At 35.9% G+C, this 18,671-nt stretch overlaps 1 protein-coding gene across 1 annotated transcript; it reads right to left on the bottom strand.

Moving 5' to 3' along the window:
- Positions 1-5,449: 5,449 nt before the first annotated feature.
- Positions 5,450-9,945, bottom strand: LOC110454193 (zinc finger protein 809-like). The gene is made up of 2 exons (XM_021503569.1): positions 9,861-9,945; positions 5,450-7,545 (listed from the first exon to the last, which is right to left on the bottom strand). The coding sequence occupies exon 2, from the start codon at positions 7,446-7,448 to the stop codon at positions 6,093-6,095; it is 1,356 nt and encodes a 451-aa protein (XP_021359244.1). The 5' UTR covers positions 7,449-7,545; positions 9,861-9,945; the 3' UTR covers positions 5,450-6,092.
- Positions 9,946-18,671: the final 8,726 nt, after the last annotated feature.

Below are 18,671 nucleotides of genomic sequence, written 5' to 3'. Positions count from 1 at the left end.
GACACTTCAAACGACTTCTTCTGAACAACTGAAAGGTATAGAATCTTTATATTTGGCTTGTAGCTTCCTAGGAAAGAGCCCAACAAAGTTTGAGAATGAAAATGACCTTTACCTACTTTTAAGGTCACATGAGGCAGATATGTCAAACAGTTCAAATGACTTCTTCTGAAGAACTGGATGTTATAGAACCTTAATATTCGGCTGGTTATTTCCTGGGAAAGAGCCCAACAAAGTTTGCGAATGAAAGTGACCTTGACCTACTTTCAAGGTCACAGAGGTCAACAACATTTTAATGGATTTGTTCTTAAGAACTAAAAGGAATGGATTCATAAGATTTGGCTGGTAGCTTTTGGAATAGAGCTTACCAATTTGAGAAGGAAAATGACATTGACCTACTTACAAGGTCACAGGGAAACATATGTCAAGCAACTTCTGAAGAATCAAAAAGCATAGAATCTTGTAAAAATATTTTGCTGGTAGTTTCAACAGATGGAGCCAACAAAGTTTGTGAGGGAAATATTTTTAGTGCAATATAATATTTAATGAGAATATTTTGCTATGACTGCTTTAATATTCAGGTGAGCGATACAGGCCCTCTTGGGCCTCTTGTTCTCTTTATCCAAGGCAACTACGTAACCAGAATAAGCTCAAAAACCATGAAAATGTGTTTGGACTGGCCACCATTTTGAAAATATCAATTTTTCCCCCCATGAGCTTTTTAAACGAAAATGAGTCTGTCAGCCAGATCTAGCATACCCCACATTTGCAAACTGCTTAGAAAAAAATAATCACATGTTTCAAACGTATAAAGTAAATATATTGTAAAAGGTTTCATTTCATCATGTCACATTTTCTGCACTGCCAGATCGGAGATTTCCAAATTTGTGACGTCACTTCATTGCATTGTTTTGCGCCATTGTGATGTCACGTCACATGAAATGTGGTGTTGAAGATAGAAATTTCTTGCACCCCTTTCCTACCCTGGACAGCTCTATCTTACACACACAGAAATGAGAGAAATAGATATCTACGATGGTAAACCACTATCGCTTTAATCTCTTCTTTGGTGACTCAATTTCTTGGTCTATATTAATACTTAACTGTCCAAAATTTCTGTGACCTTGAAAGTTGGTCATTCATTTCAACATACTTAAGCTTGGTAGCATGCTACTTGCCAGATCGTATTACCCTCGGCCTTTTGCTTATTTACATGTTTGACCCCAATGACCTTGAAAATTGGTCAAGGTCATTCACTTGAAACAAAATTGGTAGCCTTTCATCCCAGTATGCTACTGCTCATTAAAGCTAAAAACTTTAAACAACTTTTTCTGAAGAACCGAAAGGCCCAAATCATGATATAATGCTGGTAGCATCCTGGGATGGAGGCCCCAAAAAAATATATAAATAAAAATGACGTTTACCTACTTTCAATGTTACAGGGGTCAAATATGTCATAACTTTTTTTGAAGAACTGGAAGGAAAAGAGTCATGATATTAGACAGGTAATTTCCTGGGGGTTGGACAACGTTGTGAATAAAAATGAACTTGACCTATTTCCATGGTTACAGGGGTTAAATGTCAAAAACTTCTTCTGAATAGCCAAGGGTGATTATATTTGGCCTGAAGCTATGATGTTTGGTATCTGAAGAAATGATTTAGACAAATTGTTACAATATGTTAAAGTCATCCAAAGAAGATTGATGAAGTGTACAATGAAGTGTACAGCACCAAGTAATCACGACTTCAACAAAAGGACCACACTGTGTAGATCTTGAGTAACGATTACTTTCTATTCAAATAAATTTGACCTTGTCCCTCTTTGAGGGTCATTGATTTCAGATGAGTAACAGGAGAGCAATGCAGGCCTGTTGGGCCTCTTGTTCAAAAGTCCAGCAATTTAGTCCAATTATTATTATTTTTTATTTTCAACAGATTCATGTACATACATACTGCTTTGGTAATTATAGCACATCGTCCACAAATATGTGCATGACCTATTTAAAAAATAATTACAATGTGTAATCAAAACAGAAAACAAACATTTCATTGTCTCTTCAATGTCTGAATAAACATTTCATTGTTGTTACGTATACATTATTTAAAGAAAACATCAATCAGATTTCTTATACAGTAACAGCAATTGCACATTTTGAAAAAAATTAAATGTTCCCAAAATATACATTTCCCCTCCAAAAATATGTAAAAGACTAAACCAGATGCTCTTCTATAATACCTCTTTTACCAGATACCTTTTCTCTCCAGATTCGACAGGGCTTTTGTCACATGATATACGTGTACTTTTGATATACAAAGAAAATCTGAGAGTTGTACAAAACAATATGCAAAAAAACTGGTATCGTATTGCAGTTCAAGACTGTATATGTCTAACAGCCGAGTACTAGTCAGCAGATATCCTTTTCTTGAAAATTACGAAATTTCAGCCATTTTCAACCAAATTTAGCTATGTAAAAAGTTGACGTTGGTTTGTTACTTATAATGTATACACCACCCCCTGGAGGATGTCGGGGATAAGCGCCGAAACGTCTAGCGAAGGAGGCCCATCCACCCGATGATGGGACTATAGTACCATGTATACGTAATGGCCAGCATTGGAACCTACTTTAACTTAATGCCAATATTAATGGTGTAATGTTCGTATTCAGGAATATATAATGCCCTTAAATGACTTTAGAATATATAATGTCCTTAAATGACCTTAGCTGACCTTAGCTTACCTTAGAATATATAATGCCCTTCAATGACCTTAGCTGTTGATGGGACGTTTATCCCCCCTACAAACGTCCATCCAATCAGGATTTGTTTGGTTTGGTCAGGAATATATGATCATATATTTATGCATGTTGTTATGTTTTTTTCAAAAATTGACAACTATTTATCAAGTCCTTACTCTGTTTAAGGCCAACAAATTTGATAAAAAACAATAACAATAATTCAAAATTGTCTTAATAAAAAATGCATGTATATTATTAATATACCGGTATATTCAACATCAATAGTTGAAGCATCATTGTGCACAATGCCATGAATATAAAGTACTTATAATGGATATGTCCCAACATAAAAGAAATAGAATTAAAAAAAAAAAATCTACCTAGATAGCACTACCAAAATTGAAGGCTCGGTGCTAGTGTTCACCTCCTGGCTTTTGAGACGAAAAGACGTCCGGTCACACAGGGTAAAATTGACTGGCTTTGAAGTCGAGTGTCGCTCCTCTGTAATCTTATAAGCGTAGCAATTGGTCATTTATTTTTTACCCGAGACCAATCAAATAGCTAGCTGTGTGCCTTCAATTTTGCTTGGACATATTCCAGTGGTGCAGAGAGTTAATGTGAACATAACCCCAGGAGTATCAAGGATGCCCTCCACACACTATTTTTTTATGTAGCTTCAACCCTTAAGAACATTTCTCATAAAATCGTTGTCTTTAATTACTTGGCACAATTTATTCATAAGGAAAGAAGAAATCAACAATATGAATTAAGAGTGCGATGATCGCAAGTCAAATCTAAACGGTAAAAGATACATGGCATTGTCTACAATACATATCATAATGGTGCATTCTTATGGTTGATTACAATGTGATTTTTCATCAAGATCTGTTCAGAAATGAAGTTGCAAAAGTAATGACATATATTCTGTGTAAAAAGAAACGGTGACCTTGACCTTTAGCAGGAAGTACACTGAAACATGAACTTTTTACAGTATTCTCATACTTGACCATTTTATGAAGTTTGATAAGAAAAAAATCCTGGTCAATAATAAATAAGGTTGCCAGCTGCAGAGTGTGTACAAAAAATTAACACAAGATCATTTCACTGTTAATAAAGAAAAAATTCATGTCAGTTACAAATATCTTTATTAAACAATCTTCTTTCTAAAACTATATTACTTGGACATCTACATGTGGTCACTACCTGGTTTTGACAGCTGAAAAACCTAAGAAAAAAACTTGTTTTCTGTTTATGTCACATTCCAGTTAATATCATGTTTCCCTCCAATAAATGATAAGTGATATTAAACAGAAAACAGAATCTACCCAATACTGTATGTTTGTCTTGAGACTTGAACGGAAAAGAAGAAACAAACGCATATATATGTTTTGATACATAAAGTAATTTAGTTGTAACACACATTAGCATACTTGCCAACTTTTTGAAATTTCCACGTGGGAGCTAATATATAATTACAGGTGCTCAAAATTAAAAGCATAAACAAAGTATGTGCATGACCATTCTTCAGGGAAAAATAACCCTTTTAAATGGCATCGTTTCAGCTGTTCTTTCAGGTGAAATCATCAGATCTTAGAAAATAGAAATAGTTTAGTGATCGAATCCACTGGTTATAAATAAATGCTCAGTTTTAAATTTAGGGTCCAAAATCAGGAGTGTCCCTCCTAAATGGGGAGACTTGGCAAGTATGCATTAGACATGCGACTGGCTGTCACACCAACTGGTAAGTGGGGTTGATGTGTTTGGCAGTTATAGTCATGTGTGAGAAAGACCCTGATAAGTTGTTTACGCAATATGTCAAGGTGTGTGACCAGATACAAGGGACATACAAATAAAACATCATTTGTAATTTTTTTGGGGACAGTGGCCAAAATCAAGTGAATTTAAATTAAGGAAAATCCACATTAAAGCAAGAGTTGATGATAAAATATATTTGCTCAAAGTTTGTAATTGCCATAAGTTGTCAAACTTGAGCAAATTAAGAACAGAACTGAACTGAACGACATAGATTAAATAGCAGGAAAAAACAGTACATCTAGAAAACATGATATTAACTGGAAAGTGACATTAAATGATGTGATATTAAGTGAAAAGTACTGTATTATGTCGCAAGGGGATAATGATACTCTGAAACCAACAACGTACATCATGATCTAGAAATTAATGATGAGTTAAATACATAATCTGTACATATATACATGAAAACATGTTTCAAAAATATTTTCATGGTGTTGACCATAATAATTAATGTGTGCCTCGTCAACATTTATACTCTACTCATAATTATCACTTTCCCAGTAAAGTAACTGTAAGGAGTCCATTACTTCTTCACAATAAAAATGAAAATAAAAAATTGGCATATTCCCAAATAGATGTTAAAGAAATGAATCGAGAAATATGTTATTAATATCGCTTAAATACTGAGTATAGAGGACCTTTCAAGATTTGTTTCAACCTTAAACTTGAGCAGGTAATGAAAAGTATTTGCATGTGTGTAGCAATGCAGGAAATTTCATGGAAAAGAAAGCATTCCTTCAAGCATTATCACACAGAAACCATGGGCCTGTTCGTTTATGCGAAACAACCGGTTTGACCGTTTATAAATGTAACAATTTCGGGTATAAACCCTGGCGGACCTGCAAATGTGAATGCAGGCCTTGCAAGGCTTTCTCAAGGCTCGCCTGAAAGCAGCATCAGATTACTAGGTCCGACCCTATTTAATAAACGAACAACAGTGGTCCGACCGGTTTGACCGCTTAAACGAAAACGGCCCATGTTACCTTTCACTAAATGATAAATCCAAGATGGCTTCCGACAGCCATGTTGATTTTCATATTCGGCTAAAAACTGAACCTGAATGGGTATAATGTGCAGTGATTCATATATCATTATAATTATGTTACCTTCATTTCACAGGCCACACACAAATTTCGCACAACGCATATTTGGTTTATACACCAGTTTTTCTCTAGCATGGGATCACTGTAAATGGCAATTTGGTTTTATTACGAAACAGTCAAATTGTCTGTAATTAATATAAGTTCTGTCAAAAATAAGGGGAGATACGGCCTTATGATCAATAATACCAGGTATGTACATTTACTTGTAAATTAGAAGCGCACACAAGTAATAATACATGCATATATATAACTGAAACAAATTCATTATTAATGATGATAATGTGCATGATATATGTATATATATATAGACATACACATCATTTAATTTCATACACAAATGTTCATACGTACTACACACAATGATTATGATCGGGTCTGTGATCATGATCCATGAATATGATAACTTTATATATTTACTGGTCACATATATACAGTAAGTCTTTCAACTATCGGCTACAGATTTCTTTTTTCTTGCAAATGGTGTTTTCCCAAGATGGAGCAACATGTGCTTTTTAAGGTGTTCAGAGCGAGTGAACTTTTTGTCACATGAATTACAATCAAATGCCTTGATACGTGTGTGAACAGTCTGGTGGCGCCGAACATGCTCCGCTCGTTTGAAACCTCGATCACAAACAGGACACTTATAAGGTGTGGTGTCTAGGTGAGTGAGTCTGTGCCGTCGCCAGTGCTCGCGACGGCGAAACGTGTACCCACACACCTCACAGGGATAGACTTTCTTTGAACCGTTGTTATGACTTGATGTTGCAGACACTGATTGGGAGTTTTTTCTTTTATTATGCGTCTTCTTGTGTGTCTGTAACTTTTGTTTGTCGAGGAAGTGCTTGCCACATGAGTCACATTTCAACATACGCACTTTGAGTAAATCTTTCGACAAGTCCCCGTCACTTTCCACACCCTCACCCTCTTCACTCTCATACACATCGTCCACACTGAGTTTGGTTTTCTTGGGATCCACTTGCTTTCTGCTTCTCTTCACTTTTGTTTTTTTGCCTCCAGTTTTTGTAGATTGTGAACCGGCCTCTTTCATCATGTGTGCGGCAAGAACTCTCCCAAAACCAGGGATTTTTCTTCCATCCTCTTCGCCAAAAGCTGAATTGAGTTTAATGGAACGGTCACTTTTCCTTGTAGGGGATAAACCGTTGACTTTGTCCTCTTTTTCAAGTAATGTTGTGAAAGGACACATTCCAACCTCTTCACCAATGCTCTGCTCCGATTCTTTTTGATCAGATTTCTCCTCAATTTCTTCATATTGTCCAACAGCATTATCGGAAAATGTCATTTTAATTTCTCCAGTTTCGTCATTGGTAATTACAATAGTGTTAATATCGGCATCAAAATCATTTGACTCGTTGTTTTGAGTGCTGCCACCAGAAACATCTATCCTCTTATTATCTGGAATTTTATTGTCAGTACTTACTATTTTCATCAGGGCTTTATCAGCATCATCGCTGTATGGAAAAGTATCCATCATGTGCACCAAATTGGACTGTTCTACCTTGACAGAAAGTTTCTCCGGAGAAGACGATGGACTGACGAGGCCATGGCGAGTTACCAGCAGTTGATGTGGTAACTTCAAGTCTTGATGGATTGTGGTTGAAGTGGAGGTGCTAAGTTGCATTGTTACAGTTTTAGGAAGGCGGCTTGGCGGAGACTCGGCCAGCAGATGCTTCGGAATCGGGTCCTGGAACAACTCTGGCACAGTTGTCGTATTCGTTTCGGGGCCGTCCTGTAGAATACTTGTCCCGCTAGTTAAAACCTCCACTGGCTGTTCATACATGATGCGACAATTTCCTCCTCTTGACTTTGAACCTTGATGCAGGAGGTATTACAAGTCCATGTCTCGCCAACAGGAAATATCTCACAAAATGGTCAATCTGTAAAAAGAAGTAACAGAAAAACTTGTTATTGACTTGCTTCATAAGGTTTGTAATGTCTAGTTTGTTAATTCTATAACAACCCATCAATTTCATTGGTAGTGGACTCGATCCATTTCCTTTTGATCACGTTTGGACGAACAGTCTTAGAATTTGGAATTTTCACACAATAGACCATAGGTCCATTTATAAGATAGATTTCTTACAGACCAACAGATGTTTATAGACTAGAATTGAACTTGACCAAACTTTTCACTTACATATTTATATAGTGCTTGATATAATTGAAGAAAATACAATATCAGTGTAATAATAAAGAAAGAACTTTTTTTCAATCAATATGACACTGGTCACTAAATCATACTGTATGGTTTAATGACAAGTGTATGGTACTGTATTACATCATAGGAAATAACTTGATAGACAACTTGGTCTATGAAGTTAATGATTCACAAAGATTTACAGTGATTTCTAGATATACAGGCCCCGGATCTACACATGTAGGTAAGTTGGAACATTGCCTGATTGGATAAAAAGTTTATACATGTATTTCTTCATTTATTTACATGTGATAGTCAGAATTTTACAAATAAACATAAAATAAAGTGAAAATGTATGAGAAAATCTAAATTTTAAATAGTAAAATATTTTTTTTTTCTTCTGGTGGGTATATCATTTTGTAAATGTTATTTTTTTCAGTTTCTTAAAATAATTTGTCAAACAATTCTAAATACAGAATACAGTATATCTGGGTGAAATTAGTCTATGCCATAAAATTTGAAATATTGGAAATACTTTTTTATAATAATCTCTGACCATTTTGCTGTGTAGTTGCTATTGTGAATAAAGTTTTACCATTCAATTTCTTTTTGTTATATTAAATTTTGTAATTGTCCCTTATTATTATTATCAGGTATAATATGACTTCACTGTATCCTGGGCTGGGCAATTAATAACTTATCAAGGAATAAAATAAAACATAACTTACCAAAACCGAAAATATACACGGATGACAATTAATACTGTCGACAGTTGGAGATACAATTACACAGGAATTCAAATGAACTTTCCAGTTTTCTGAACTGGGGATTTTAAATCAAGAAAATCTGATAGCCCTAAACTTCATTTATATGCATATATCTTACATCTTCGACATACGACATACCAGTAGTGACCATATGACTCCATAAAATGTCTAGTAAAATTCCCCAGCAATATATTATAGCAGGTCTAATATCGGAATTTCTTGTTTAATTGGAGTTGAATCTAACTAATAACAGGGGGTTGCAATTTAGCTGTTTACTTAGGAACACAGGTGCTTGACATGCTAACATGGTGTGTCTATACTTAAATTAATTAATAAAGTGCAGCGGAACTGGACTGGGTCGATCGTTGATGACCAGGTACCTCCATTGGTAGAGTGTCCGTCTAGAGTTCAGAGGGTCCCAGGTTCGAACCCCACTCGGGCAGTTACATTTTCTCCTGTTAATAAATGGTGAGCTTGCCAATCCTTGTTTCAAGCATTGGGAGTATGATTAGCAAGGGGATACCCAAACTTGGGTTGTAAACAGTTGTGTCTTTGCGGCCAAAAACTTAGAAAAAGGAGGGAGAAATGTAGCGGAACTTGACTGGGTCAATTGTCAGCGACCAGCTAGGTAGCTCAATTGGAAGAGTGTCCGTCTAGAGTAAGGAGGATCCCGGGTTCATACCCCGGTCTGGCGGTTACGTTTTCTCTTTCTCTCGTTATTTTATTATTACAATAGTATACATCAAATTAGTGTGTCAAGCACCTCTGTTTCGGAATACAGGCCTAGCTCTATTCGAGTATTTCAGTATTTGGTGACAGTGGTTACATATCAGAAAACACGTTTTCATTCCTTACAGTCCCTTCGTTCGTGTAAACTGAAAAAGTCTCTCAGAGGATTTAGGAGGGACTGTCCCTCGTTCCAAAATCTGAACGAACACACGAATAGTGCACAGGTGTAGCTTTCTCGTTTAATTTGTTAAAGCATTTTTTTCATCTTCATCTTCCTCCGTCAATATTGACGATTACATACATTCATATTGATATTGGTCAAAACACGAACAAGCATTTGCATTAAGTTTATGTAAAGAAACCCTGACTACGGTCTACTGTAAGGCTACCAATTAAACGTAGCTTTGGAAGGCTGCCTCCCCCCCGTTCACTCAGCCGGGGGGATGAGTAAATCACGGTAGCTGCTGACGATTTGGTTTTCCTTTCTGAAACCATATGAAAGAAAAATACCTTCCACTTTGCATATACATCGGTAAAGCATAACAATTATATACAATACCTGAGAGATAGCCAGATATTTGTTGATTTGGCAAAATCACACCGCTTTTGTTGCTTCCCGGAAGTCAAGAGAGTTTCGACGCTACGTTTTTAGGGAATGCTCATTGGTTGATAAATAGATACAGAAGGGAGGTAATCGTGATAAAAATGGCGTCATAACACCAATAACTCACCACAAGTGTAATTCGAGAACTTATAACGTTGGATTTCCATATGTATTGCACGTTATGAATATATATGACAAGCAGGGACACTTTTTGGCTTGCATGCAATTCATTATTCACCATTTACATTACAAACACACCATTAATTTATGACCTTGTTATTACTGTGCCTATTGAATACGAGTTACTCCCCCTGCACCACTAAAATCTCACTGTCATAACGGGCATTACTCAAGTTATAGATATTTTCTCCTTAAAACAAATAACAAAGCTATCAAAGTTTTCAGACACTTCATATATATGTTTATATATACGAAAACAAGACAAAACAAGGATTTAGCAAATTACCGGCATTCTAACTTATTAGACTCTTTAGACGATGAATTAATTTGATTAATGAGGAAAATGGTCGGTTGCTCCAATGTAATTTGTCGATAATACACAACAGTTAGAGTAGGCTTAATCTGTTCGGCAAGTTATTGCCATGGGTTTCTCGATCTATACATTGCAATGGTCTATTCACGGTAAAATCAGACCCCAACCTCTTTGTATTTTACATCTGTCCTAATTTGGTTTGCATACATTTACTGATCATAGTGTTATCATCATTTCGTAGCATGGACGAGACAAGACAAAAAGCAGTGGTGAGTTTAGAGTTTTATATAGCATACATGATATATAGAATTGATCAAATGTTCCGTTTAGAATCTTGCACAAGCTTTAATACTTTAAAGAGTCACGAGACGACGTAAAACCTACGTCTTTGTACGAGTATAATAATGTGCCTCACGAAAAAGTTTTTATTTAAATGATGAAAAGGACTTTTTGAATTTCAATCATGCGTCTCAAAAGACTTATATAGAGGTTCTCAAACGAGCTCTGGTTGGTTATGATGTTTAAATCTAATTTGAGTTAGTTTACCCATAATTTTCAAATTGTATCTAGACATATGGTTCACCCAACGTCTTTTATAATTTGGAAACTAACGAACTAATTATCACGAGTTTGGGAACCCTTTCCTCCCATAACGTTCATATTTTATCTAGAGTTTTGCGCCATGGTCGTCGTCTGCTTCAGTCACACAGAACTCTAAAAAAAATCCCGAGACAGGCTCCGAATGAGGAAAATGTGACCGAAGAAGCTCGAGCACGTGAGGGGTACACAATCTTTTAATTCCCTGTCATGTGATCAATATAATCCAATCAGTCACGCTGTTATATAGATGAGATAGATGCTGAAGAGACTGAAAAACTATCATGAAGTTCGCGGTCCTGACACGTATCTCGATGTCTCATATCAGTTTGCGTCAATGCAAGTATATTTTGATATATACTCAATATCGAAGCATTCGGTTACACAGTTTGGTCACCAACGAACTCTTAGTCCTGATATTTTTTTTAAGTGTCTCACTTTCGTATTGTTCTTTTCTAAAAGGATTACCAAATTTAAACATACCAGGTACGAGTACCGCAATAATGCTCGCGAGGAGAGCCTCTTTTACAACAGACGTTCGAAACCAAACCTCATTTTGAGGACCCCTGTCCCACTTTCGTCTACAAAGTAATTTTACTAAATTTCATTTTGGATAAACTGTAGCGCAAATGGGCAAAAGCACTACCATTGACCAGGTATAGCTCTGTTGGTTGGAGAGACAGTAGAAATGTACAACAATCTGAGGTCCAGAGTTCGAATCTTCGTCTAGCCATACTGAATTGTATTTTTTATACACAGAACGCTATTATTTATAATGTATTTTATTTATTTAATCATTATTGTTCCTAAGTTTCTCAAAAAATAGAACGTAGATTGTTCAGAAAACTCAGTCGTTTTTATAAGATTCGGTCAGGATATTCACCAAACTATCTTGTGTCTCTTCTTCCTCAGAAAGTGTCTGACCTGTCTCCAATGTATAATGTACAAAGAAATACAATGTTTCAACATTAAATATGGTATACCAATATTACATTAGAAAGCCTGTTGTTTGGTGATATTTTGTTAGATGTAAAATCAAACGAAGATATTTGTAAGCATGTTCAACAATTTATTGTTGATAGTAAACGGCTTGCGTAAATACAGGTCAATATATAGTGTCATCTATACCTAGCTGTTGTATACAATACTCAATTCATCTAGCAGTATCTTTTTTTCCTGATCTCTGACTTTTTTTCTACTGTCCTATGTTTTTCTGCTTTTCTTATACTATGTGAAATACATTATGTGCTAATTATTATTGGGCCATTGCTAAGTTTTGCATATGTATACTTGTATTACGGAGAGGACATTGATAAGTTGTGATAACTTGCGTCCAATCTTTTTGTGTTGTATTTATGCAATACATTTTATTTAAACTCAAGTTGATTCTATATTCAACAGCTTGTTCCGAATATCATGATCCCCATGATATATACAGGGAAAAAACTTAAAACACAGTGTTTCCAAAGCTGCATGAATACTAAGGAGACGTTTTACGTTCTCCATCAGGATCTCGCAGGAAACATGTTTTTTTGTTGTGTGATATGAAGGTCGATGTTATTTTTTTATCATGCTCATTAGTGTGCCTTGTTATTTTGCTTTCACTGCCCCAGTTCTCACTTTGAGGGCCTGCATTCATTGGATTCGATTTTGATTTACACGGCGGGCGTCACCGATGAAGTCGAAAACGCCTACCCTTCCGGAACGCATGGTCTTAATCTCCGTGTACTTTTTCAAGGGTCTCCATGTCAGTCTTTCCTTTGTTCGTATTTTCCCCTTAATTGTATCAATTTTGAGTTCAAAGTACGAGTTTGTTGATAGTTGGGTTTCCTTTTGTTGTTATATTGAACTGATAAAAAGTAAAGAAAAAACTCAGTCACACTGTGTTTAAACCTTGGGCAAAACAAAAAACAGAATCATTACTAAGTGTGTATAGCCTGTTTAAGTATTTTGAAGTGTTTTTTTACATACCATTACATGCATTAGCAGAGTTCATATTTGTATAACAGAAGGAAGAACGGTAGACTAGTGGCAGGACGCTGGGCTGTGTTGTATCTTTGAGCAGGATACTTTACTCTGCTTGTTCCAGTCTACTCAGCAGTAAATGAGTACGTGGTTGGGCAGTGCTAGAATTGTTGAATGTGAGCTGTGAGCGCCGAAATGGAAGCACCGGCTGTATGCTCCCCAGGGAGTTGAGACAGATATTGTCTGGTTGCAAAGACCCTATAACCATGGATAATAATGTGTGAACCGCTTTGAGACGACCTACGAACTAGGTTGTGATAAAGCAGTATATAAGAACCTCGAATTATTATTATTATTATTAAAATAATAATATATATTGAACAATAAGAATATTAAAAGTGAAGTTGCAATAGAAAAAATATATTGAAAAGGTATTAAGTTTATTCTGACATTACTACAATCAAACATGTATTGTATACGATTCAAGGTGAAACCAATAGTATCTCTTTTGGATTAATAACGCAAATTAAGAAATTTTATCTTTAAACTCCACGTAATGATAAAAGTTAATAAAACGCCATATGGTCTGGTTAGAGTGATGTCGAAAAGCAACGAAAATATTCTTAAACTTGCCAAAAACATTTCACGCAGGTAGAATATTATTCCTTTCATTTTTGAACAATGTGGTATGATCCAGCTCATCTCTTTGAAACTTGATTATCTCAACAAAATAAATAAATTAGTATTAAATAAATAAATGAATATTAAATAAAAGGATTTATTTTTTTATATTTTGAAAAAACAAGATAATTCTACATGCACATACCAGAAACAAGTACAAGAAAAAATAACATTATGTTTAAAATATTTTTTGAGTATTTTTTTTATATGATTCAACTTAACTGCCTGAAACACTGCCTGAAAAGTATCATTGTATAAATAAATATAACAAAACAACAACAACAACAACACTTTTATATATATTTTTAATCAAATAAATAAATAAGTAAAAACATAACATAACACACTTATTACAGAATTAAGATGAACGTTTTGTCAAACTAACAAGGCTTTCGAACAAATGAAGATCCCAGGCACGTACCGGCCTCCCACCTCTGGTCTAGCAGCCCCCGGTAGCGCGACCTCCCACCTCTACGACCACAACCGCTACGGAAGGTGTCTGTGTTAAAGAGGAGCTAGATTACAAGCTGCGAAAATACCAGGCTACTAATAACAACCTTTACGATTGACTATTTTAACGCCTTGCCAAGGACTTCAACCCTTCCTTCCCTTTTAACAGACAAATTAAAAACATTTTCTTTCATTTTCAACAAATCCATTTAAACCAGTATACATGAGATGTCAATTAACACATCGATTCAGTTCACAGCATCTCTTCAAACAGTGACATCCGTCAAAACTTCGTTTTACGCATTTAATTCAATTCCCAGTTGAGATCGCCCTACCTAAACTAGCCTAATATATAACTACCCGCCTTAATTTTGTCCATCAAAGATTTATCGCTTATCATCTCTCGCCGGTGCTGGTAGAGTAAGTTTGAAGTGGCTTGGTCATCAATTATAAACTTCTCTTGTTTGAATTTCTTTTGCTTTGGATCGACATAAATAGTATCACCTTATTCGAAGGGGTTCGAGATCCCATCGCGTCCTTGACCTTTGTTAGGCACTATTTTCTTTTGATGCGCAAGGGTCGCGTTATTTATGTATCCCAATTTACATCCTATCTTTTAACCCTTATTGTGTGAGCCAATCTCCATTTCATACAAATCCATCCCTCCCGCTTTATGCGGTAGCATTTACATAATTTCGTTTTGTCCTGGGACATCGGAAGATTCTGTTGCAATACTTAAGATACCTGCACTATCTAACATCATTCGGGATTCTTTTATACGGGCTGTGTTACGCTTTTAACCCCTGTGATCTCACAGGTATTGTCATGGTAATCGGAGCGTTCTTCTGCCAGAGTCGATCGACCCAGACACAACACCAATTACAATCTCTAAAATAATTGCTAGGTTGACCTAAATTTCAAAAATGGAGGAGGAGGAATAATTGAATGGAGGACCCCTTTTTTTTGGTCTATTATTCAGGGCTTATAAAAAACAAAAAACCTTGCTTTTGCATCAAAGAAGAAAATGTACCGCAAGAGTACTGTGATTTCGCTTCTTTAGCACTCTCTTGTAAAATGTAGAATCGTTTAAAGCAAACTTTTGTATTTATCTAGTAAATTTATTCACTTTTAGTATAAACAGTTAGGGTGGTACACACAAGGTTTACCCGAATCGATAAGTCCCGAGTTTAACATAAGAATATGTCCTCAAACAATGGTCGTCTGCTCGACAAAATGGTCGTCTGCTCTACAAGTGACGGACGAGACAAGATAAAGTGCCTTCGACCTTCCCACGATGGGTTTTCAAACTTGCTAGATGTATACATAATAAGATTGTATTGTTACCTCATTCGCGCACCAATTCTACATAATAACATCGTGTTTGTTACCCCATTCTCACAAGTTCGACTGGTCAGGGTGAGGAATGTTTGTATTGATTATACAACAAATATATGGGATCCATGTCAAGTTGATTTGTATGAATTATTTGTCAAAAGATGACCATAGCACACACAGAGGTGATTGCATATTTAAAATTTGTTTAAAGATACAGTGTGCCAAAAATGAATTGCACTACATCATAGAGCTATTTTGTCCTTCTAAGATTCATATGTGTTGCTTAGGGGCCAAACAGTTTGAAATCCAAATTGGTCTACACTAGTGCTGACCCGGGAGGGAAGTATGTAAAGTAAAACCCCTACATTTATGAATTTCAAAATTTAAAGGTGTGATGGTATATTTCAAATTAAACTAGAAATTGTTTTAACTCATTCCCCCCTGACAGTTCATAATGACTATTCCAACCTTTGAATTGGAAGAGTTTAAATGTGTCTTCAGGGGTGAATGAGTTAATAACTGAATTTGACAGGCTTTTCAATGTTAGGACTGATTTTGTCTTTGACTACACAACTTATTTTTTACCTGATGGTGAAAAGCCCTAATAATTTATATAAGTATACTTTGATAATAACAATAATAATTCGAGGTTCTTATATACCGCTTTATCACAACCTCGTCTGTAGGTCGTCTCAAAGCGGTTCACAAATTATTATCCGTGGTTATGGGGCTTTTGCAATTAGCCTATAGGTATATTTCTCAACTCTCTGGGGAGCATACAGCCGGTGCTGCCATTTCGGCGCTCACAGCTAGCATTCAATAATTCTAGCACTTATCAACCACGTACTCATTTACAGCTGAGTAGACTGGAACAAGCAGAGTAAAGTATCCTGCTCAAAGATACAACACAGCCCAGCGTCCTGCCACTAGTCTACCGTTCCTCCTTCTGTTATACAAATATGAACTCTGCTAATGCATGTAATGGTATTTTAAAAAAAGCTTCAAAATACTTAAACAGGCTATACACACTAAGGATGGAAATATCGATTGTCAAGCCTAGTAATGATTCTGTTTTTTGTTTTGCACAAGGTTTAAACACATCACAACAGCTTAGATACAAAAACGAATGCCACCACCGAGAAGACGATTGGAAGAGAAAAAAAAATATTTCCTAAGGAATACTATATGGTAAGGGGTGAGGGTGCTATGAGGATTTTTTTTCTATTTAGGTCCGTTTATTGGTTGAAACCCCCATTTGAGCATGCATAAATTGAATACATTTATAATAAATTCAAGGTAGGTGATATGGAAACTAACTTCAACATGCACAAGGTGTAAATAGTTAAAAAATGCTTAAATATCGTTTTTTTCTTTATTTCCAAGTATGATTCTCCAAATAGATAAACTGATGCAATACGTAAATACTGTCACATGCTAATTTCCCCTTTTATAGCGGAAGTGTCCCCCGTCTCGCACCAGATAATTAAAGTCATAATGGAATGAAGATAACTGAATAAATTTGGTATTAAGAGTCACATACTTTCTATAACCACTAGATATGGACCCGTGACCTTCTCTGCTCGTGACAATGAGGTCAGACGGGACCGGAGGCCAAAGTACGTAAACGTCTAGTGTCGATGGTGTGTCAAGACTGATCAAGGTAAACGGTAGTTAGATATACAGTTTCAAGCTAGAAAAAAAAAATCATGTAAAAAAATAAAATTAAAATCACATAGTTCTATAACATAAACTCATAAAGAGAATAAAGAAACCAGAACTTATATTCAATATAAAACAGACATAAGGAACTGACACAATAGGAAATACAACATGATCCAATAAAATAGAGGAGAAACAGGTAGTAGGTTTAACGGAAATTGGAATCGCTTCCTGCGCCACATGTGGTCATTGAACTGATGTACGCGTGTATGCATTTCATCAACTATCACAGACAAATAAGTTAGTACTGTGCTTGTGCTATACATTCCCAGATGATGATGCTTCTTACAACATAAAATGATTGAACGGCATTGTGTTTGTCAGTTTCATGCTGGTATGCACGCCAATAGGTTAAACGTTGATAAAATGCCATGAAATCATTATATATTTATTTACTATTTACCTAATTATAGATATTCCCTTATATTTTCGATACTGAAGTGTCTGTGTCATTATATCGCAAAATAATATTCCTGGAACAGCCTAACGTCACCAAAATGTTTGATTCTAACGGTTGTCCCATGTAAATCGAGGCGGGCGATAAAGCTTCAAAATGACGCTGATCGAATTGCGTTCACAACTCTATGAACGCAATATTTGTCTGGTATGCTTATAAAGGAACTTGCAGTGGACATGCATATATTTGTACCATGCTATTTGGACACTAAGCCTATCTTCATCCCTTAGTGCGTTAACGTAGCATATTACACTGTAGAAACAATTCCAGTTCATTCTATCAATTTCTCCGTCACATTGATATCAGACGAGATGGAGGACAAACTAGGATCACGTCTGGAATCAAGGTGAAATACCGATTATTAAGGAAAATGGCAACGATTTATAAAGACCCAAGCTATACCATATGTCTATTGTCCATCTACAATCACTAGCTCTAGATCTCCATCACTGGGTCGCGGAATCCCCAAGTACTTCCGCAGGTTGGAACTTTTTCTCCGGGTACTCCGCTGTTCCTCCGTCTCCAAAAACCTGGCTCGTCCTAAAATGATCACGGCTGTTAAAAGGACATAAAGCACAAACAAATACACAACCATTGTCTATTATTTGAGAAGGAGAATTGTTGAGTAATATATAAACAAGAAATACATCAGGGAATGATAGCGAATGGGTCAACGTGAGGTACATCAAGAATCGTACTGCAAGAAGGGTATCTTTTCATGTGGTTCAATATTGTGTTTCGATTTGATTTTGGTGTCTCGTTTTCGTATGTGACATCACGGAATTAGATAAGAGGGAAAGGCAACTGCCTCTTCGGCATAGGAAATATGTCTGGTGCAATTTGATGTCGCGAGAAACCGCGAGAACGCGTGCTATCTAAGTCTGTGGTGACATGACGTCTCAGAATTTCTTTTTTGTTTGAAGGCATCGGTTTTTTTGCACTGATTTAATCAATGAATTGTAACAAAAACAGATTCCGAATGTGTTTTAGGTTAAGTTAATATTGTGGCGTTTATTTTGAAGCAAGCCCCATCTTTTTTGGTTCTTTGTACACCTTATTATAAAAATCA

Source organism: Mizuhopecten yessoensis, unplaced genomic scaffold, assembly GCF_002113885.1.
Source record: "Mizuhopecten yessoensis strain PY_sf001 unplaced genomic scaffold, ASM211388v2 scaffold7713, whole genome shotgun sequence".
Lineage (NCBI taxonomy): Eukaryota > Metazoa > Mollusca > Bivalvia > Pectinida > Pectinidae > Mizuhopecten > Mizuhopecten yessoensis.
Note: the sequence above shows the minus strand (reverse complement) of the source record. Positions and strands in the feature narration are given on the sequence as shown.

Excerpts from the sequence above, each read along its gene's own strand:
- LOC110454193 (XM_021503569.1), bottom strand. The coding sequence starts at position 7,448 with ATGTATGAACAGCCAGTGGAGGTTTTAACTAGCGGGACAAGTATTCTA.